General features: G+C 39.7%; 1 protein-coding gene across 1 annotated transcript in view; it reads left to right on the top strand.

Moving 5' to 3' along the window:
* The window catches only part of wnk4b (WNK lysine deficient protein kinase 4b), a 50,589-nt gene extending 27,064 nt beyond the window's left edge, over positions 1 to 23,525 (top strand). Inside the window, exons 5-20 of the mRNA XM_057346002.1 lie at positions 9,143 to 9,231; positions 10,025 to 10,244; positions 10,548 to 10,950; positions 11,103 to 11,308; positions 11,565 to 11,632; positions 12,548 to 12,683; positions 13,314 to 13,430; positions 14,130 to 14,303; positions 14,801 to 14,855; positions 15,378 to 15,506; positions 16,524 to 17,407; positions 18,696 to 18,801; positions 19,298 to 19,835; positions 20,756 to 20,961; positions 21,504 to 21,598; positions 21,686 to 23,525. Of these exons, the coding sequence (XP_057201985.1) occupies positions 9,143 to 9,231; positions 10,025 to 10,244; positions 10,548 to 10,950; positions 11,103 to 11,308; positions 11,565 to 11,632; positions 12,548 to 12,683; positions 13,314 to 13,430; positions 14,130 to 14,303; positions 14,801 to 14,855; positions 15,378 to 15,506; positions 16,524 to 17,407; positions 18,696 to 18,801; positions 19,298 to 19,835; positions 20,756 to 20,961; positions 21,504 to 21,598; positions 21,686 to 21,688 (3,429 nt within the window). The 3' untranslated portion in view covers positions 21,689 to 23,525. The remainder of the gene's footprint in view (positions 1 to 9,142; positions 9,232 to 10,024; positions 10,245 to 10,547; positions 10,951 to 11,102; positions 11,309 to 11,564; positions 11,633 to 12,547; positions 12,684 to 13,313; positions 13,431 to 14,129; positions 14,304 to 14,800; positions 14,856 to 15,377; positions 15,507 to 16,523; positions 17,408 to 18,695; positions 18,802 to 19,297; positions 19,836 to 20,755; positions 20,962 to 21,503; positions 21,599 to 21,685) is intronic.
* The last annotated feature ends 455 nt before the right edge of the window (positions 23,526 to 23,980 follow it).

Below are 23,980 nucleotides of genomic sequence, written 5' to 3'. Positions count from 1 at the left end.
TTAAAGGTGCAGTAGATGTTTTTTTACGTGAGTTTTCGGTTTTATATTCAAAAATATATTATTTTGATATGTTTAAAATAATAAAGGCTTTGTCAGAAGACCTCAGAAAATGTGGACGAATAAGCAAAAATGATCCAAAAATCCTCATGAAATTGATTGAGACGTGTAGATTTCGAATAGATGTTTCATCTTTTGTGTTTTGTTTTTTAAACACGTAATTAAACATAAAATCATTGTTCTACAGGATAGAAGACTGTGCATTTCACACTTTGGCCTGTGTTCATTTCCTCATGAACTCGCTCATTCAAGGTCATTATAGTGTCCTGTCCTGCATCACCGTCCAGTGTTTATGACATTACGACCAATCAGCACGTCCTTTGTTCCTGTTTTCCTTCATACATTAGTGTTTTGCCAAGGTTAGGCCGTATCCGATTCAGCGGAAAAGGAAAGAGGAAGTAAACCGTGAATTAGAGACAATCATCTGTGTGTCTGACAAAACAAACTCACAGGCAGCTTTCATGCTGTTGTTCCTGATGCGATTCATGTGTGGCTGTGCCTTTGAAGTGAGCATGAAATGACATGGCTGGGCGGAGAGGACATCTTTGTTTTTTTGATAACCAGAGAGACAGACATAGTTCTTTTATAAAGGCATGTTGTGGGCTGTCTATGTAGGCAACTTTTTTAGACATCATACAATAAGTATGCTTATGTTAAAAAGTAGCAGCTGTAAATAATAAAGTACCACATTTTAATTGAAAGGCAGTATCACATGCTTTTAGTAACCCTTGAAAATAAGTATACTTTTAGTGAACTGCACTTACTACATAAAGTGTACTTAAAATATACTTTCATTTTACATACAGTAGCTAAGTATACTAATATAAAAAAATTGTAGTATACTTAATGTACTACTTCAGTACTACTTGGCACACTTTTTAGTTTATAAACTTTTTTTTTTTTTTAAGTGTAACTGTAGACTAGGATATACAATGAGGACACAACTAGTTTACAACTAGTAAATTAGAGATGCTGATCATTTTCTAGTGTAACACATTTTAGTGTAACTCGGTAAAGTACTAGTTTGGTAGTGTTTATACTGCACGTATACTTGTAAGCTTTAAGTAAACTTAACATCATACTGTAACGAGGAAGGCGGGACGAGAGCCGTGAGGGAACGGTACGAGTTCATATTCAGACACATTCATATTCAGTTTCTTTAGGCTGTTACACTTCTCTATGAAAATCATCTTCTGTGTCAATGGAGGTTGAGAGCGTGTGGGTTGGAGGGGGGTCATTTGACCTTGGTATGTTTACGTGAACAAGAAAGCGGCTGTTGTTTGTGGATGGATGGTTGTGTTCTGTGTACACTGTGAATGGTTTTTATGGTCTGTATGGACATTTAACAAGCTTTTAAGAGAAGGAAGGGAAACGGAATGTTGAATTGTTTCCCTGGGCTCAGGAAAACAGAAAGAGCAGCTTTTCAAAGTTCTTTTTAAAAGCACAAGCTCATGGGCAAGAGCTCTTTTATGTTTCAGTTGTTTCTCAACAGCAGTGAGAATAAATGGAGATTTTTTTTTAGATTTTTAGGCGATACGACTGTTGCAACAACATTGACATATGTAAATGCAAATGTAAAAGCACGACAAAAGACTTCAACGAACACAGTTATACAGTATATAGGCAGGCACGTGCGGTATTTACAAGTTATGTAGTCCTTAAATAGTCCATCAATTTATTCGTTTTCTATGTAAATACGCAGAAAAACATTCAAATCCAGTCCAAGAAAAGTGCTAGCGATGATCATTTGGGAAAACAAAGATTCAGCTCTCGTGCCTGCATTATGGCGTGCTGGTCTTAACTTTTAGCTAATTTATGCTTCTAGGTTGTTTCTCCTGAGTAAAATATCACAGTAATCTCACATTTATCTCCTCCAGAGACCATGGTAAAACCATGGTAACCACAAATTGACCCTTGTTTGCTACAGTAACCATAGTTTAACCGTTGTATTTGTGGTAAAACTGTGGTTATACAAATGGTAATCAATTTGAGAAAAAAACACGGTTACCACACTTTTACTCTAGTAAAACCAATTACTCATGTTAAATTAAAACTAATTTTCATAAGGGTTCAACAGTGTCTCACTAGTTTTGAAGCACAAAGATGCATAGAAAATACGTGAAACATACTTGACAAATGAATTTTGTCTCATGAGGTCATTTTATCTCAAAGAGCAGTTTGCAAAACAATTTCCGTCTGTGAGGGGATTTTCATGAAGGACAAGGCATATCAGCACAGAAAAACATTTTAAAAACAACTTTCTCCCTCCAGCCAGCTGTTTCTATGCAAAACAGACTTATTTTGTGGAAAAACAAAGCCTCATACGTCGAACTTTAATATTTAGAGACTTGAGTGCATTAATTCCCAAACAAACAGTTTTGCTGTGTTTGTTTTTCAGATAGCACATGGCTGCCGGGCCCTCAAGTGCAACTTGATGCACTGTGGGCTCATGCACTCAAAATGATTGTGTTGTCATGCCACAGGTTTTTCTAGGCATTCCTGTAGTTGCCACGGCAACGCAGTCTCTTATTTAGTTTTCAACCTGTCAGTCCTTCTAACTGCTGGCGGTCATGTTTTAAGGTAAAAAACAAACATAATACCTCTAAAAATCCCCAGTCGGTCAGCTTTAAAAAATCTGTTTGAGACATTTTAAAAACACCTGTGGCTTTCTTTGTATCAACAGAGCACGCTGAATTCATTCTCATTATTGTTACGTTGTGTACCATGGTCAGTTGTGTTGTTTTATTGTCTTGCCTTCAGTTTTATAGCGGCTCATAAAATAATACACTGACGTAAGCGATGATGTGCTTTCGATTTCAGAACGCTCTGTGTCGTTCTGTTCGTCTGGATCCTAGTTGTTCCAGTAATGCGATGCTGTTGTTGTCACGGTTGCATCTAATTAAGAGTAGCACAATTCCACAAATCTGGCTGCTGTATTGCCATGGAGACAGATTTCTTCTCTTGTGGATGTTGGAGGCGTTAGGACAAAACTTCCATATGCGAAGTTATTGGGAGGGCAAAAGGTATATGTCACCTGCAAATCACAAGTGCTATTATTAGACCATAAACGCGTTGCTATGAAGACTGTGTCCTACGCATAGATCAAATTTTTATTAACTGTCGACACATGAAACATTTATAGAGTATTGTGTTTATCCAAAGGATCAGAAGAGGAACCAGTACCTGATTAATTGTGGGATTAAATGTGCATCAGACTGTGTGTGTACATGTGTGTGTGTCCGCAATGGACAGAGAGATTTAAGACTGAACCAGCCATTGATTATTTCTGGGAGTCTTTGTGGAACAAGTGATGTCATCGGAGCATGTTTTCTTCCCTGCAGCTCACAGTAAATGGAAAAAAACACAAACAAATAAAGTGTACAAATAGCGTTCTGTAAACTAATACAACCACAGTATCATCACCACTTTTGTGTCAGATAGGACTGTTTTTTTAAAGAAGTTTTTTAGATAATATTCCTGCAATATGTTTTTAAAAAGAAATTAATTATGCTATAAGTCAAATTCTGTCACGATCTGGCAGAAAGAACCCAAATGCAGGCAGCAGTGAAGGGGTTAACACAAGACTTTAATACAAAAAACACAAAACAAAAACCCACGAGGGGGTGTAAACATGACAAGATAATAATAAGGGTAAACAGGGACGAAAACTAACTAAACTAGAAACAACACTTGACAAACTAAACTCAAACACTTACTAAGACTTGACAGGGTTCTTGAAACAGAAAGACAGGAACACTGACAAGCACGATACACATACACATGTAATACACGAGCAACAAGAAAGAAACATGAGGGTATATATAGGGATTGACAAACGAGGGATAACGACATGGGACAGGTGTGGGACATTAAACACTCAGGGAAAGATAACGAGGAAACGAGAGGAATGGGGCCAATGACAAGACACTGGAGAGAACGTATATTATTGTCAAACGGACAACAATATGTTTCTCTCCACACATAACCAAAGACTTTGTCATGGCTCTGCTACAGGACCAAGAAAAACCTGACTAAGGAGCACCTCCAGGTGCTCACCAAGGGGTAGACGGACAAGACAAGGCAGACTGAGACAAAGACAAGACCAGACAAAACATGGAGAACAGAATCAGTGGCAAACAAGACAAAATTACAATGGGGTTGGGGTGCGACAATAAAAATAACAAACATGGGAGGGGGGGTGGGGCAAAACAAGGGCCCATAGGGGGCAGTTCATGGGGGTGGGGAGAAGTCCCAGTCCCCGGCTGCGCTCTAGGGCGCGAGTCCTGGGGGACTTAGGGGGAGTCCTGGGGGGAACAGTCCTTGGCTGGACAGGGCTTGACGCCGGCTGGAAGGCCTGCTGGACAGGGCTTGACGCCGGCTGGAAGGCCTGCTGGACAGGGCTTGACGCCGGCTGGAAGGCCTGCTGGACAGGGCTTGACGCCGGCTGGAAGGCCTGCTGGACAGGGCTGGACGCCGGCTGCACCGGGCTGGACGCCGGCTGGATCACCGGCTGGACGCCGGCTGCACCGGGCTGGACGCCGGCTGGATCATGGGCTGGACGCCGGCTGCACCGGGCTGGACGCCGGCTGCACCGGGCTGGACGCCGGCTGCACCGGGCTGGACGCCGGCTGCACCGGGCTTGACGCCGGCTGCACCGGGCTGGACGCCGGCTGCACCGGGCTGGACTTCCCCCTCCTCAGCTTCTTCTTCCTGGACCGGCCCACAGGACATGTGGCCGGTTGTTAAGCGGTGGGGGGCACGACTAGCTCCGTGCTAGAGGAGTCGGACGGGGAGTCCCACGACTCCCTCCGTCGGCGCCGTCCACGGAGACTGGTGGGCGGAGGAGGGACTGAGTTCCCCAATGTGGCGATGGCCAGGACGCGACCCTCTGGCACAGTAGCTAGCGGGCGGGAAGCCCGGGCCGGTGATATGGACTTAGGGTTGTCCCGGTCAGCCAAAATCCAGAACAGGTTGTCAAAACTGGGGGAACCCAGCATCCTCATCTCGCTAGGGGAGAGGGGTTCGGTGAGGCCACGATTAAAAATGAAGCCAAGCTCCTCCTCACCGAACACCCAATCTGCTGACGCATCCAGGAACTCGTCCACATAGTCCATGGAGGACCGGCTCCCCTGGCGGATCCCGAAAAGGCGGTGAGTCAGGGAGGATCGCTGGGAGTCAGCCATGCTGCCTGCTGGGTTCAAAAAATGGCTCGTGTATTCTGTCACGATCTGGCAGAAAGAACCCAAATGCAGGCAGCAGTGAAGGGGTTAACACAAGACTTTAATAATACAAAAAACACAAAACAAAAACCCACGAGGGGGTGTAAACATGACAAGATAATAATAAGGGTAAACAGGGACGAAAACTAACTAAACACTAAACTAGAAACAACACTTGACAAACTAAACTCAAACACTTACTAAGACTTGACAGGGTTCTTGAAACAGAAAGACAGGAACACTGACAAGCACGATACACATACACATGTAATACACGAGCAACAAGACAAAGAAACATGAGGGTATATATAGGGATTGACAAACGAGGGATAACGACATGGGGCAGGTGTGGGACATTAAACACTCAGGGAAAGATAACGAGGAAACGAGAGGAATGGGGCCAATGACAAGACACTGGAGAGAACGTGTATTATTGTCAAACGGACAACAATATGTTTCTCTCCACACATAACCAAAGACTTTGTCATGGCTCTGCTACAGGACCAAGAAAAACCTGACTAAGGAAGCAGAGCCATGACAAAATTCATTTTATTGTTTTTTTATTTTATGTTTTGTCTTTTATTTGGTCAGTGAATCACACTCAAAATACAATTGCATGCAAAGAGAGTTTGTAACCATTGAGGCTCTATGGGGAAATTTGAAGCAGTGCAGAATTATTTACAATATTATGATATGTGTCGAATTACCATGATATCAATAATCGTGGGGTTTTGTATCACGGTTATTGCCACTACTGGTATGATGTGATATCATAGTTTCAAATTCTGGAAATGAATGTCATGAATGCAAATTGTTTTGAGGGGGTGTCTTGGTTTACTTAGATGAGATCATTTTTGTTTAGTGTTAGTCAATTTCAGCTGCCCAGAGCTGATGTTTAAAAGGTTAGATTTTTTATTAGGAGATTTAGCAGTTTATCACTTCTGTTTAAAGTCTTTTACATGTAAAAATTTCTGTAAGGAAATTCAGTGAATAGTGAAATTCAGGTTTGAAATCAAACTTGGATGTTTGTTAAAGTCCGTGTTTCAGAGTCTTTAGCCTGGTCTTCAAAGACGGGTCACATATTTTTCTTAAAATTGCATAGAAAAAAATGCTCAATTGATGAAAAACAATAACATGTTATTTCGCTTCCATATTTTTGCCTAAAGTCTGTTGATTTGAGCCATCTTATCAGCATTTGCATTTAATTCACCCCATGCTGTTGTCCTGTTAAATGAACACCGGAGATGAAAGGATTTCCCATCAAACGTGAGGTCTGAAGCGCTGGAGAAAATTGAGCCGGCCTTGTGGCTGTAATCAAAAGCTTTCAGCTCAATTTATTGACACAGCGTGAGCGTAAACCTCATAATTAACGTTGTCTGCACAGTGAACGAAGATCTAGTCAAACTAATCTATGTTTTCCTGCGGAAACATTTAAAGATGAGCTACTCTATGCTTTAACACCTGTTTACGTGTTTATTTGGATAGCGCGTTTTTGGTCTAATGCTTGATCATTTTTGAGAACATTAACAATTTGGTGTTTGTTCGGGTTTGTGAAGCTGAAACATTGCGTAGCGTGTTTGCTCACATGAGGCATTTTTATGTTGACGCCCAAAAAGGCGCCGGGACCAAGGGCTCACAGGTTTCTCTCTCATAGGTTTTCATAATATACTCATGGTCTTTTTTTTTTTAAATCGTCACAGATGTTTCTTCAAAAGAAGCAAAAGAGATTGTTAAAAAAAAAGGGGGGGGGGATGGGGGAATTGTTGTCATGAAGTATAAGTGTAGGTATTGAAAAATAATGTTTAGTAACATTCAAATTATTTCATTTTGGGTGACCTTAATAATAAATGATTTGGTTCTTGTAAAAATGTTTGATAGTCTTGTAGCACATGATTCTGTTGACATCTCGGTAGTAGACCATCACATATAGCCTGCGTCTATTTTTGCTGGATGTAATGTTAGGCTTGTTGTGCAAATGTGATGTAATCAACCTTTTCAGCCAAATCAAGAGGATGAAGAAGGTGAGAAAAAAACAGCGGGAGAAACAAAAGACAAAACAGAATGGTCTCAAAGGGTCTTCACGGAAGAGACTGAGGCATCTAACCAATTATGGACACATAAATAATATGATGTCATTCCCTGGTAATCCCAGTCAGTAACCTGTTATAGACCTTATCTGAACCGCCCATGAAAGCCTACAAGATCACTTTGCCCAAAAACCTTTTTACGGTGAGAATTTCGCCCACCCCGCTCAGTTACACCTCTGTTTTGTATGTTCTGTTTTCTTTCCATCTGAACTTTTCAATAGGCCTATTATCTGAAGCAGCAGCACCAAAGCATTATGGTTACATCAACAAGTTTCTCTCCGTGTTTTTTGGGCAGCCTAGTACATGGAGGCAGCAGTAGTTCTGTCCAGCAGCAAAATGGATCGAGTTCATAAAACATTTGAGCAGTGAGTAGAAAGAGCAATCTTGGCTGGGAGAATACAGAAGTTACGTCAGAACTTTCTCTCAGGAGTATTACAGCTCAAGAACACTTTAAGTATCGATGTGATGAATTTTTGCGCAACGTACACTTACACCGGACGCGATGCAACAAAAGACAATAGAACGCATTAGAACCATTATAATTTTACATTTTGTCCACACTGGATGCGATGCGGTGTAGACACGGTGTTAGGCAAACGCTGGGTTCTGTCCATTTTAGATGTTTAAATATACAGCATTCTCATGGTTAGGACATTCATTGTGAAACGATAAAATGCAAAGAAGATGACACAGAGGTTGTTGTCCTCTTCAGAGCGAACGATTGTGGTTTCCATTTCATATGTTTTACTGCACGCCTGGCACACATTTCCAGACCTAGAACTTGACTTTATTTTGCTTTTTACTTAAAGGAACAGTTCACCCAAAAATGAAAATTCTGTCTTCAAGTTGTTCCAAATCTGTATACATTTCTTGATGAACACAGAGGAAGAATGCTTGTAACCAAACAGTTCTTGGACACCATCGACTAGTAGGAAAAAATGCTATATCGATTTCTTTGTTCTGTTGAACACAAAATAGTTCTGGGTCATTTTTGACCACCATTGTAATTTTTAAGTAGTCAGTAGTCAAAGGTGGCGAAGAACTGTTAACAAGCATTCTTTCAAATATCTTTCTCTGTGTTCATCAGAACAAAGAAATTTTGGGGGTGAATAAATGATGACAGAATTTTTGGGTGAACTGTCCCTTTCCAGATGGACTGGAAAGAGCATAATGTTGGGTTTTAGAATAGGGTTTTTCACATCTAAATTTGATAAAAACCTATAATCATTTTAAAGAGTGACTATGCCATTTGGTCCTTTTTCTCAAATGAATTGTTTTTATACCCTTTATAAACTTGGAACGTGTGTTGGCGAGCATACATATAAGTCCAATTGTGGAACAGTGTTCTAAAATGCTTCGTAATCTAAAGTTGCATTCACAAAAGTCAAACCATTTTCCACAAAGAATGTCCTTTAGTGGTCGACGTTTTTCCACAATATAGCGTCTGTTCCCTGTCATTAGCTTCCTCACAGATAACATGCCCTGTTTAGCCCACAAGGACTGAACGTACCACTGGCGTCATGTGTTCTGTTGACTAAATATATTCATGCACCATACAGCTGTTGAAAAGCCTTCTCCTCTGTATAGCTTATAAAATCACAATTGTATTATTGGGTGGATGTGTGTTTTTGGCAGTCATGAGCTCACACAAATTGCCAAAATTGTGCTTCACTCCAGACTGGAATTTCTGCCCATGCCGTCCATTAAAGTGATTGACACCTGTGACATTTCCAGCATCTAAAATGATTTCTCTCTCATTCACTCTCTTTCTCTTGTCAGGGCATGAAGCCAGACAGTTTTTACAAAGTGAAGGTCCCTGAATTAAAAGAGATCATTGAAGGCTGCATACGGATGAACAAAGACGAAAGGTAACTAAAATATATGCAGGGATCTAAAGATGATCTGTGTGCAAATAACTTGAAGGGTGTGTATGTGTGCTAGCACCTGCCAGACGAGTTTTACATTGTGCTGATTTCAAATAACAATACGCACACATTCTTGTCCTTTTGACGTTTAAGCGGCACCACGCAGCCCTGCGACGCCACTGTTTTTTCTTCCCAGCTGCACCGGCTGTTATTTCTGTTTAGGCCGACATTAATCAGGTGACATGGGATTACAGCATCAACCGTGTTCGAGACGCTGACTTAAACACTTTTCAGATGTTGCAGTCTTAGTGGGGCGTGAAACCCCGGCATCAACAAAGTGCTTTTGGGTCACCAGTCAACCACAGTTGCTAAATGGCTATGGTTGGAGTTACACAAACACAGCTCATATATAATGACCATATTATAAATATTATATTCTGTATATTGTCTATTCAATATCATCTTGTCATTATTTAACTTTTTTGGTCAATAACCTGTAAATAAGATCCTGTATCAGGTTATTCTGATGAATGGTGTTGATTTAATTAACCGTAGTAGTAATGGATTAACCTTCTGTTTCTAAATCTCATTTAAGACCTTAAAGTGACCCAGACACAAATCCCTATAAATAGATTCCTATTTATAACATTACTTATAAATTAGCTTTAAAATATTACAAATAATGTTAAGGAAATCTCACTTGAATCATTATTCTGTCTTATGGCTGAAAGTGTTTCATAACGACAACACAGACTATGTGATTGTATGTTTGATCGGTCCATGTTGTCTTGTTTAGATACACCATACAGGACCTGTTAGAGCACACCTTCTTCCAGGAGAATAATGGCGTTCGTGTTGAGTTGGCTGAGGAAGATGACATGGTGAAGTCTGGTCTTAAACTGTGGCTTCGAATGGACCACACCAAAAAGCTTCATGGCAAATACAAGGACAATAACGCTATTGAGTTCCTCTTCGAAATCTACAAGGACGTCCCAGAGGAGGTGGCGCAAGAGATGGTGAGATTTGAAATCACAAATGATGAATTTGAGTGAATTTCCCAATAATTTGACAATATGCCCTTGGACAATCAAACAGGTAGTACCACCCCAAACAAATTTTTTTAGTTTTTATAAGAAAAAAAAGTTGGACTGGCATTAAAAGAACGTCTCCGTTCTGTTCTACTCAGTAATGTACTCAAAAGTGAAAAGTTTGTCAGACTTTTCAACACATGCCAGGAAGCACTTTTTGATACTCATTCTGGATTTGACTTGTATTATTCTCATTCAAGAGTCTATTCTAATAAATTCGATGACATTCAGGTTATTCTTGGCTTCGTCTGTGAAGCCGACTACAAGCTCGTGGCCAAAGCCATCCGTGACCGCGTCACCACCATAAAGCGGCAACGAGAGAAGCTTCGCCGTCTAGCCGAAGAGGTGCAAAGGAGACGTCAGGAGGAGGTGATCGAGGAGGAACCAGAACCCGCTCCTGAAGCCGAACCTTCAGTTTCCAACCCGCCCGCTCCTAAGCCTCCTGTTGAGACACCTGTATCGACCCCGACTCAAGCTCCGCCCACCGTCACAGTGTCCGGCCCTGTGTCTCTTCCTGCAAACGAATCTGTAGATTCTGGATTCAATGCCAGTTTGGTCACCGAACCCGAGGAGGCAGATGCAGACCAACAGCAGCACTTCAACATGCATCACAGCAGCTACTCCTCAGCGACGTGTGAGTTTGTATTTGGGGGCATGTTCATACACGGAGCGTGCCACATTGGATTTGTAAAATGTTTTTAACAGATCTGGAGCTTTTGTAGCACACACATCTAAACGCACCCAATGTCTCACTTCCTGTTTTTTTGTTTTTGTTTACTATGACAGCTGATTGTGAGACAGATGGCTACCTCAGCTCCTCTGGACATCAAGAACCTTCAGAAAGCCGTCCTCCTGTGGCGCTGAACCAACCCTCCACAGCTTCACAACCAGCCAGTGTAACGCCTCACATGGAAGCCCCGCCCATTGAAGCTCCTCCCACAGAAGCCCACATTACTCCGGCTGCACCAATCCCAGCTCTCCGTTTCCCCTCTGTAGGTAGCCTGCGTGCACTAGAGCTGTAACTTTCTTAAACTGATAGACAGTTAGGATTTCTATGCATTATCTAATGTGCAGCTAGTAATTGAAATTGTGAGTTTTAGAGCATTACTGCAGTGATTGTGTCATTGAAAATCCATTATGCACAAATAATCAGAATAATTGGCAGTTCAGTTGCATGAAGTTAAACACAATATGAATCATGCTTTGCATCACTAAGCGTTTCTCTTTCCGCTACTGGTCCTCCCACAGAGCATCGCTGTGTGCCAAAATCCAGAGAGGAATCAGTCAGGAAGCGGTTTTTCCTCTCCTGTCGACAGGTATCCAGTAAAAAACTACATGAGTATGTGCTTATGAAAAGCAGCTTATCAATAATAGTTGTTAAAAAAGAGATTAAATATTTTGTTAATCAATAAAGATTTATAATAATTTATTATTATGTACTAAAATATCTTTTTTTTATATGAATACATTCTTTTTAATGAATTATTGGTCTGTGCCAGTCCAGAAAAACATTGTCACCGACAGGAAAAACAGTTAACATTGACAAAACGTGTAGCTATAATCCCAGCCGTCAGATCTAGTCTTAGCTGATCCACTGAGCACCAAGTGTACATGTTCTGGTTTTAGTTTTCTACGGTGGGTCTTATATTTATGTGACTCATACACACAGCATGGTGGTAATGCATTAATGGTAATGATTTAGCTCAGGGGAGCAATTTCCCGTGAAGGCCGTTTCTGTAGGAACCTCGACAACAGCAAAGCAAATGCAGCGTACGGTCGAATTTCATTATAGCAAATGATCTCAACCTAATTTAGAAGATCTATGCTAAATGATCTGACCTTTTTGTGCTAATGGTAAACTGATTAAAGGAAAGTTCTGTGAAGTTCATAAAGGTGGAATGTCACAAACTGTCACAGGGGAAATTTTCTTAGAGAGCCTGAAGTGAACTCGCTGTTTGCTTTGTTTCGGCGCCCGATTTGCTGAAGGAATTATACAGTTCAGGTAGCCGCATAAACAAGTTTGCAACATGCAACACTCAAGTTTGCAATGTCATGTAATGATTTAAATTGAATTTTTTTATACGTTGTAATTGTGCATTGGTAATTGCAAAAGTTTTATGACTACAATGAATCTATAATAGGCTTAGTTAAACTGAAATAAGTTGACCTGCTTACTGAATTGACCCCTTGTGTTTATGCATATCATCATGTGAACCATCTTTTTCGAACAGCTACGCCTCTGATGTCACCTCCGGGTTGAGTGATGGAAACGAAGGACTATCGGAGAGGGGCGGGAAGGGTCAGAGCAAACGCACGGGGACCAAGCTGCTCAGGAAGAGATCTCGCTCGCGGTTACGCATCACTGGGGTGACTCATCTGTCAATTACCATCTGTTTTAATTAACTTTCCATTCATCATTCTTCACCTCTATCTGTTGTTGTTACTAAGTAATTAGTTACTGTAATTTAATTACTTTTCACTTGAAAAAGTAAAGTAAGGGATTACTCTTGTTTTTTCTGTAATTTTTATTACAGTTACTTTTGATGTAATTAAACTAAATACTTTGTGTAATACAGTATATGTGTGCGCAATAGTGGAATTAACATCAAAATTGAAAGTCTAACTTTAAAATGAATGCTTTAATGTATAATTCTCACATTTGTAATACTTTGGTCAGTTAATAAGAGTACTTTATGTAGTTTTATATTATTTATTTGAATGAATTAAAAGAGCCCTTTCATGTCTATCCTTGAATCACTTAACTAATCAAGGTTGATATAGGATATAGAAAGTAATTAGTAATAAGTAACTAAATACTTTTTGGAGAGAGTAATTTGTACAGTAATCTAATTACACTATTGAATATGTAATTAGTAACTAGTCATTAATTACTTTTTCAGAGTAACTTACCCAACACTGGATACAGTACATGTAAACATGTGTTGATAAAAATAGATCACTGCTGTTTTTGTAAAATACTTGTCTTTTTGTCTGCAGCTGTCGGATCAAGTTGATCGGGTGGTGGAGTGTCAGCTACAGACCCACAACAGTAAGATGGTGACGTTTAAATTCGATCTGGATGGAGATAACCCGGAGGACATCGCCACAGTGATGGTAAGCCAAACACAAGATAAATTTGGCATTTTTATGGTCGTGGTAAAAATTGTTCGCTGCAGGTGTCCTCAATGTCCTCTCTGGTCTGTAAAGCCAGTTTTGAAGGCCACGGAGATCTGCAGTGTACCGTGAGAAGTGTTGATGTTTCAGCTTCTGTGTTTGCGTAAACTCTACAACCTCAAGCACACAGTGGAAAATCTTCTTGAGGAAATTCCCTCATCTGTTCATCTAAAACCTCTTGTTGCACCTGCACAACCCTTATTATGAGAAGAACTGCAATAAAACCAGTGTCTCCATTCTGACATGTCAGCTTCTGGTATATTTTTAGCCCACACTTTCACCGTAGGAGAACCTGTTTGTGACTGTGGTATTACAAACATGAATCTTCTTGTCTAAATTTGTTATAGAAAGAAACCCAACAGGAATATTATAGGAAAATTTGCATTTCTGTGTCATAAGACGAGACAATTAAACATTAGGATGGAGCCGGTCTATTTAGGTCAAATCAAATGTTTTTGAGCTTTTTTTTCAGTTCAGACACTGTTCATAGCTTTCATTAGCTGTTCTCTTTGGCTTCTTTGTGTCAGATGTGACTAAAAGTTGTTTTGATCTGTCCGTCGATGGATTACTGGATTAAAGACGGAAAACGACCCCAAATCAAATCAACCTGATTAGCTTATTTGGTTCTTTGCCTTTTAGGTCCATAATGAGTTTATTCTACCTGGGGAACAAGAGGGATTCATCCACCGCATGAAAGACATCATTCGTCGGGCCGAGGCCCTGATGAGGAGAGAGCCTTTGGAACCCCTCGGTCCAGGAGACACACCGCAGCTGCCTTACCTGAGCGGAGCCGGCACGCTGTCTGCCTCACAGGTGTGTCTACTGTCCTCAAACTCCACACACAGGGCTCTTGGATAACTAATCTTATCTTGAAAGACTTTTTTGGTATTTATATTAGTCTATGGTAAATTTCCATATTACAAACATAATCACTCACTCACTTCATCAATCAATCAATCACTTTCTCACTCACTCACTCACTCACTCACTCACTCACTCACTCGCTCACTCAATCACTCTTACTCCATTTCATGTCCTTGTTTGCTGTACAGTAGAGCATGTTGAAGGACATGAAGGTAGATTAGATATGTGGCACTGCTAAAAATAACAAAGTTTTGGTGAGTCAGAACTCACATCGCTGGTTTTAGTCCTCAGTGGTAGACGTAAGGTATTAAAGTGTTCAGTTCACATCAGCTGGCCAGCGGACACCTCATAGTTCAGTGTCTGTATGACTCTTATCTTCTTCTCTTTAGCTTGGTCCCTTCGGTTGGTGACGTTATTTCCAACACGTGTTCTGTTTTTCCCCACAGCCCAATCTTTACATGCACGGCCTCGCTCGCACACACTCCTCCTCCTCATTGCCAGGTAACAACACACATACATGCACATAATGAGTTTGGTTCTAAAATGAGATAACTCAGTTTTTAAAATCTTTCAAAAATCATGTTTTTTATTATGTTATCATGTTTTTATTGTGTTAGTTAGCTGTAGTTTTCAGTTATTATGGCTTAAATAAAAACAAACCAACTGCAAAAAAACACGATTTTTAAAAACCATTTTGGAACCAAACTCTTCATATATAAACATGTTGCATAATTACACACAAATATTTATAAATTAAAAATGTATTGTTTATTTTCTGTTACATTACAGAGTCGACCAATAGGACTTATTTATTTTTGAATCTTTCAGATGTATTTGTCTTCTGGATTTAGTTAAATACCAAATGTCCACACAATGATGTATTGATGTACTGTAAATGCCCTTATAAGGAATAAGCCTTTAAGATACTGAATCATTTCTTAAAATCTAAAAGAGCAGGAAATGTGCCTTAATAACATAAAAGTTACCATCATGTCACAAAAAAAACATGCGTGTGTTCTTCAGACTATGCCGCAGCCAGTATAGGTCATGTGACCCGGGGCTCTTCCCCAACGCTGAGGGCCGACTTTTACGTTGACCCCGATGCTGTTCCACCCGTCCGGCCGCTGCGCTCACAATCCTTCCACACTACAGGTACGTCATTTCTTACTTGCTCTCTTCCATCTGTCCACATGACAAGTAACCGATCTACATTATTTAATGTTGAATCAATCATATAGACTTTTTACAGCACTTTACACATAACCCGTCCATGTGTCTAAATAACCTCAAAGAACAATTCCTGTGAACTGATGAAGGATTTGTGAACTCTAAAAAGATCTAAAGATTGTGTGGACAGTTGAATACATACAGGAGAAGTCTTTCCTCCTCAGATTCACTTCAGCGAATAGCCGTTTTGAAAAAGGACAGATGATTTACATTTTCATATTACAACTCAGCTTTCAGTATTGGAACAAAAACTTCGCAGAGATGACTGGATCGTAATGAATGTTCTCTCTCTCTTTCATTCTCTTTCTTTCTCTCGTGTCATTCTCGCTAAGTGCACATTTTGCCGCCTGCTTCTCTTTGTGTGCGCACTATTAGCAGTGAAGCTATCGGAAAAACAAACTCTACAGTATGTCTTGTGTGTCTCCGTCTACCCTTCCAAGACCACTTTAATGGGCTTTCTGAACACCCATCCCCATGGAGACCGGACCGTGATGCCAGCGTCAAAACATGTTGACGTGTCTCACGATTCGCTTTTGACATCTGCTGATTCAAACTGGACTGAGGGAACAAAACACTGCATGCTAAACTCTGAACGCTAAACGCTGCATTTATACTTATTATAGAAATTACCATTATTTTCTTCAAAAACAGATGTAGCGATGAATCATTTTGTCGCCGAAGCTGAACAGGAAGTACAGGATTGGCTCCGGAAGTCTGATAAGTGCTTAAATGTAGTTATTCTTTAGAAAAGTGGTCATGTCCCAATGTGTGATTTCATTTATAAGCCACAATCATGTGTTTATGGAGGCTTTCTGAAGGTTGGGCATCCGATTGACAGGTCAAAGAAAATGAGAGAGTGCTATTTTATGCTTAGTTTTCACTTAGATATACAGTTGACAACCATACAAGCTAATATGTCATTCTCTCTTTTTTTCTGCACAGGGTCCTCTCAAACCTACCATGGTCCTGCTCCCACCTACCCACAATACTCCCACCCTGATGTTATGCCCCATCTGCTTCCAAATCAGATGTCCCATCAGTTCACCAACCCAGCCTACGTTCGCAGCCCCCACCTTCCCTACCCGTACCCTATAGACCACAACTCCCTCAACCAAAGTCCTCTGACTCGTGTCCCCAGCAACCCAAACTTCTCCTCTTCTTCTTCTTCTTCCTCTTCTGTCGTTTCGCCGGGCGTCGAGATGTCTCCTCAGGCAGACGTCAACTCTCTTTCGCCTCCCGTTGCAATTCCACCTGGCCAGCAAGCGCCAGGCATGTGGCCTTCCCAGCAGCCCCTCATTTCCCTGGCTAACGCTATTTCACTAGCTATGAATTTTGCACAGTCCTTTATTCCACCCAACCACATGCCTCAAGGATTCCACCCCCAAATGTCAGGTTACGGTCCCATGTATCCAGGCCAGCACGTGGGGATGAGCAACGCTGATGTTTCATACCACCAGGGGGTGCTGATGGGGCAGTATATGGACATGTACCAATACCCAGATGCCCATTCTCAAATTCAAGCACCAGTTCCTGATCTTCAAGAGGGGGGGCAAACAGCAAGTCCACCAGAGAACCTGCTCCCACCAGGGGAGCTGAAAACAGGCATGCAGCCTCAACTCCCTGACATTAAACAGACGCTTTCCACCAACCCAAACTCTTCTCCAGGGTCCATAAGGAGACCCCGGGTGGACAGTCAGTGTGGTATCACAGGGCAGCTCAGAGAGCGGGCAGACAGCTCTTCTTCAAGCATACCCAGTATACCCAGCACCAGCACATCCAGCACCAGCTCACCAGCGTCATCTACTTCACACAGTCCGCAAAACACGGTGAGCGCCTAAACTAAACTCGTATGTCTAGATCATCCAAAAATGAGGGACATCATTATTTACTCATGCCAAACTTAACCATGTTCATCTAAGTATGTCTATCAATATACAGTAGTGGCCAAAAGTGATGTCCGCAAGGCATATTTGCACAATATTTGTTTTTAATGCCCTCTTTGGGTTAGATTAAACCATAAAAATATGAGTTACACCCTAACACTTATTAACACTTACACCATTTATTGGACAAAATTATTTTGCAGAAGGGCAAAGTACAGGAGGTGGCAATATGTGTTTTATTCAAATGTACGAAAAAAGCTCACAAGAAATAGAGCATACCGAGTTCAATTTCCGTCTCGAAAGTCCTTTGCCGAACCCGCTCTCCTTTCTCTGCCCAACACTTTCCTGTCATCTCTATAGGTTTAAAAACCCCTAAAATAAAACTAAAAAAATGAAATAAAGCATACATTGACTACACTTTTTACCCCTCATTCGCCTCCGGACTACAGTATCCATAATCCTTTTCACCCGTCACACCTGATCCCAGTCATCTGGACATGAGTTAACCCCCATCACCTGTCTACCCCTCATTATCTGTCCCATTTAAGTTCTCCCCTTAGTTCAGTTCTTTGTTTGGTATTATACAGTATGTATATGGTGTTGTGCTTTTCGCTGTGTCGTCGTCGTCGTCTTGGATATTATTAAAAAGTATTGGATTATCTGCGGCTGTCAAGTGTTCCCTGCACGAACCGTTACAAGTTCACGTTTAAGCAAAACAGTAATATTTGTACATGTATTTAGAAAAATAGCAAAATATTATGTGATAACCTGGATATTTATCACAGTTTTCATGTGTCTTTCACATTGCTGTTGGATGATTTTGTCACTCTTGAGTTTTAATTTTGTTGAAATTCAACAGACACTGGACTGGAATGGCTAAAATACATCTAAAAATGCTTATTAAATAAACATTTGGAATGGTCCTCCTTTTCCACAGCTGTAAATTAAAATAACAAGTACAGAAATCAATTTTCCAAAGTTGGACATCACTTTTGGTCAGGACTGTATGATAGTCAGATTGTATGTACAGTTCATTATTCTCAAATACTCACCAGACATTACTCACTCCTGTGAGCGTACTTGGACAAACCTGTTTGGAGCATGTACAGTATTTGACACAGAATCCTACAGTTTACAGTGGAATGTGGGCGTTGTCTGTCATTACATGTCTTAAAGCGACTGTAAAAGTAGTCTTGGCTTGACATTAATGTTTTTCAACTTGTTTTCAAAGGTGGCCTCTTCCAACCTGAGATCCTCCCCCAGTCTGCCAGTGTCTTTGGTCGTATCTGAGGCGGCTGTCAGTGCGGCCAAATCAAGACTCTCACCCATATCTGAAGGTAAGAGAATGGGATAGTTAAAAAAAAAAAATTCATCATTTACTGAGCCTGATGTATGACTTCTGCGAAGTAAAAAGATATCAATATTTTGAAAAACGTTGGTAACCAAACAACACTGCCCCCCCATTGACTTCGATTGTATGGACAAAACCACTGAGACATTTCTCAAAATATCTTCTTCTTGTGTTCTAAATGACATGATGGTGAATATGATGTCAGATTTTTATTTTGGGATGAACTATAACACATATTTACACTTTGTCACTCGTACACAAGCATTTGTACACACATAATATACTCTGCACAAAGCTGCCATCTATTGACTATTTGAGTTTACTACAAGCTCTTAAAAATAGTATTGTAATATCAAAAGACCTTGTCGTTCTTGTAGCAATTTTTTTTTTTAAGAAAAAAAAAGTTAAAATAGTAACACGCAATACACACAAAATAGTATTTTTAATGTACAGTAAATATTATTTTATTTCTTCTCCTACAGAGAAAAAGTCTATTGTCACTGTTGGACGATTCCAAGTAAGTCCCAGCAAAGAGACCCCAGTCTCATCTCCTATTCCCACCCCCAGCCTCACGCCCACAGCTACTCCCACATCCACACCCACTACGACCTGCCCCGCAGACACACCCCTCGCACACAGCAGCCAATCAGACAGCAGCACAGATCTCCAAGCGGAGTCAGAAGGAAGCCCCAGCTCTCTGATCGCATTCCCACTAACCAAACCACCCAGTGAGTCTCTGGCCAGCTCAGAAAGCGCCTCCTTGTGGACTGGAGGAGCTAAAGCCGTGGAGCGTAAAGCTGAGGAACCAGAGGAGGGCCGTGGAGATGAAGAGGCGGAGGAGACAGAGATGAGGCGGAGAAGAATAAGTTTGAGTTTGCTGGACTGTTCAGCCGCGAGTTCTCAGTTCAATTTAAATAAGCCGTGGATGAGCTACACACGCGGCACATCGTACGCCAGCAGCGACGAGACTGAAAGTGAAGACGAAGAGATGTACGAGGAACTGCAGGAGCTTCGGGAGAGGTGAGCCCAAACTGTTTTATGCACTCTTTGAAACATTCATTTTATTTTATAATAATAATAGAGCAATTTCATAAAAAATAATTTGCAAAGAAAATAACTCTTCAACTGCAAGCAATTTCATGCGTCAAAGAGAGAGTTAGTGATATTGTGATAGAGAAGCAAAAGTTACGGATTGCGGCTTTAAATTTTGATTTTTCAAACAACACAAGTGATTTTATTTTTATTTATTTTATTTAATATAATAATGTAGCAATTTCATAAAAAAAAAAATTTGCAAAGAAAATAACTCTTCAACTGCAAGCAATTTCATGCGTCAACGAGAGAGTTAGTGATATTGTGATAGAGAAGCAAAAGTTACGGATTGCGGCTTTAAATTTTGATTTTTCAAACAACACAAGTGATTTTATTCTTATTTATTTTATTTAATATAATAATGTAGCAATTTCATAAAAAAAATCATTTGTAAAGAAAATAACTCTTCAACTGCAAGCAATTTTACGTCAAAGAGAGAGTTAGTGATATTGTGATAGAGAAGCAAAAGTTACGGATTGCGGCTTTAAATTTTGATTTTTCAAACAACACAAGTGATTTTATTCTTATTTATTTTATTTAATATAATAATGTAGCAATTTCATAAAAAAATCATTTGTAAAGAAAATAACTCTTCAACTGCAAGCAATTTTACGTCAAAGAGAGAGTTAGTGATATTGTGATAGAGAAGCAAAAGTTACGGATTGCGGCTTTAAATTTAGATTTTATAACAACACAAGTGAAACACTTTGCATGTTTTTATTAGCATCTTTCTCCAACAGAGCAACTCAAGGGTTCCACAGTAATTCATTTCTTCATTTTTGGATGATCTGTCCCTTTAAAAAAAAGTGCCTTATTGTGTTTCTTACCATTACTTTTGTCTTTCTCAGACACCTGGCAGAGGTTCAAACTCTGCAGGCCTCTCAGAAGCAAGAAATCGAGGAGCTCTACCAGCAGGTGGGTAAAGTGCCCCCTCCAGGGATTGTGTCCCCTGCTGCCATGCTGTCAAGCCGCCAGCGCCGTCTGTCCAAGAGCGGAGGTTACCCCACCTCACGCCGAAACAGCCTGCAGAGACTGGATATACTGCCCCCTTCAGGTACCACATGCGAGCTTAATTCACACGTTTTCATTTTTTATTTTCAGTTTACTTGAAAGTTGTGTTGACTTTTTAAAGTCAACATAAAACTGCATATGCAACCCATTTTGCTTCCAAAATGGGGGTTTGTCTGAGTAAAATGAGAAAGCCAACAAGAAAATGAATGCATTCATTCAATCTGAGGGGAATTGATTAAATCATTCAAATTGGATGTTGTCAGAAAAGAACCAGGTGATTGGAGAAGTTAAGATAAAAAGACTTGATGACATCAGAGGACAAGACTTTGATAAGATTATGAACGCAAACTTTTTTCTTTGGCACTAAATGCAAAACACCAGCAGGAAGTGTATTGAATAAATAGTTCTGATTTTGAATCTTTACTAGTTGCTCTAATCACATTTAGTCTTTTTTGTGATTAGGCATCCAATCAGGCCAGGCAAACGTTTCAGATTTATTAGTTCTAAAAAGCTATTTTCCCATTTTATCAATATAGTTGAATTAAAATGTTTAAAAATAGTGAAGTTTGGTGATTTGCTCCTCAGGTATCATACGTAAGAACTCTGTCAGCGGCAGCAGCAGCGGATCACAGGAAAGAGCCAATAAAGGCGTGACGTTTGCCTCCGATTACACCAGAATTGTGAGTTTAACCGCAAACCTTCTATTTATTGGTTTGATCTTTTTTTTTTAGCTTTTACTTCAACCTTCCATTTTGTCTTTTCCACAGTGATGTCTTTAGCTAATCCTTTGGCCCCCTTCCTGCTCTCCTAATGGAAAGGAAGTGACATCGTTTCTTCCTTGTAGTTGAAATGACTTCCATCTGCCAATGAACATGTGTGCAGTCTCTAGAGAGGAGTGTGTATTCCTTACGGGTGAATATTTTTAGTGGTTATTTCTGATTTTAACCAGTCATATTCTGCTTAGTATTTTAAGGACGTTTTGCTCACCAAGTGAACTTTTACAGGAAAACGTTATTGTAAGTGAAGGCTTCATATGGCACATGTATATAAGATATAGCTGATATCTGTACAGATTTAAGGAGAAATGTCCTTTCATTTATGCAAGAGTTGAATACTGGTTGTATATATGTATATATACGTATATATATATGAAAATCAATTTTTTGCATTTCGCTCTCCACTTGGTTGCATTTTGTCCAAAATGTTTTAATTAGTTTAAGTGTTTCATGTAAATTCTGAGTTTCCAGCAGTCATAAAAACCTAAAAATGAATTGTACTGTCAAGAATTTTACATTTTGCTGTAAAATTGCAGTGTAATGCAACGCATGCAGTTCTTAGGGCTTGCTGCAGGTTTCCTTTCGCATCAAGCAGTATCATGTGAATATTCTGACAAAATGTTTTATTGTGGATTGCAGAGTAATTGCACTTTGTTGCTGAAATATTTTTGCACACATAATAATTGCACAGTACAGTTTTTGAAAAACGCCTCCCATAACTAATGTAATGAATTTCTGGTGCGAGTCTCCACCGCATAAAACAACCGTGCGTAATAATGCAAAGGCTTTTATTGATATATGCAGATAAAAACAAGCACCATAATGAACATTTTAAAAAGGTGCCCTTTTTCAAAGGTTAATGAAAGACGAGTACTTTAGTCGAAAAGATTGACAATCTGAAATATATAGTGTTTTTAAATGCCTATAACAGGTATGTTATTTATTTTTAGGCTCTAAATTATTGGGAAAAATAAGTTCTGATCAAAAAATACAGTCTCCTAGTTTAGAGTTTAGTTTGAAAGATCTCTTACCTCCCACAGTCAAAATCTAAATGTGATCTCACATTATTTAAATGCCTTTCAGCTCATGTCTGCTTTATTTTCTTTCTTTAAACTCTTCTGTCTTAATATTTTCACTTTTGTTCTTTACAGTATGTCCTATAGAGTGTGAAATGAAGCTGTTAATCTTATTTCAAAGAAAATAGAAAAAAACAACTCTTGCCAATAATGTGTGTATGACACCAGTAGAGACTCCGCTAAGGCCTGCGCAGCAATGGTACATACATGAATGTGTTAAGACTGTAACTTACTGACAACTGAAAAGCTGTGAAGTTTGAACAATTATTGCCTTAAAGTATCTGTGTCAGATATCAGCTGAAGTGTTTTTTTCTGCATACCCAAAAGAGATACACTATATGTATTTAGATAAAGAGAAACTCTGCATTACATATTGAGAGAAAAATGTTGTACTGCCATGCAGGTTGTGTCTTTATGTGGCTTTTTTATATTAAAGTCTGATTCATGAATTAAACATGATTGTTGTAAATATACAATTAAATAATGATTCAAAGCATACAGCTTCTTTCTGAGATTAATACTGTGAACATGGACATACAATGAAACAACCTTCTATTGCGTATGACCAGCAAAGTTAACAAATAACGTGAAGTACAGAAGTTCTCACTGTCTTGAAAGTGTAAATATCTGATCCTCGTGTTATCCTATATGATTTGCATCCTGTGTGCTTCACTGAAACTGAGAATCTCAAAACTCACCTTTTTTTAGTCAACATGGTCAATAGTGCAGTATTTTGTTTTCAATTTATCTCATAACTTATGTGGTCTCAGACATACTATATTTTACTTTGAAACCCCCCATACAAGTTTCCCTGGTTCACTACCTGCAGAGTCTTATAACAAATAAAAGGCAGTTAAATCCACCATATGCATATAGTATCATATGTGCATCCTGCTGTTTTATTTATTTATTTTTACCGTAATATAAAAAAGCTGTAATGTGTCTGCTCGGCATTGAACAGCTGTTATGTATAACTGTGTGCATTCCCTATATAAATCTGGGGCTCATTCCTGAATTTAACAAAGTCCAAAAACATCATCTGTGCTGACCCCATTCCTAGTGTGTGATGAGAGAAGATATTTTTAGCACTTATTGTTCCTGTACTAGGTGGATTTGGGTCATCATCACTTTGTGTAGCATATATATATTTATATCTACAGGACAGCCAACGTGCAATAAACTAAAAATGTGACTTGCCGTCCAAAAACAA

The sequence above is a fragment of the Triplophysa rosa genome, linkage group LG11 (assembly GCF_024868665.1).
Source record: "Triplophysa rosa linkage group LG11, Trosa_1v2, whole genome shotgun sequence".
NCBI lineage: Eukaryota > Metazoa > Chordata > Actinopteri > Cypriniformes > Nemacheilidae > Triplophysa > Triplophysa rosa.
This window is presented reverse-complemented; position numbering and strand designations above follow the sequence as displayed.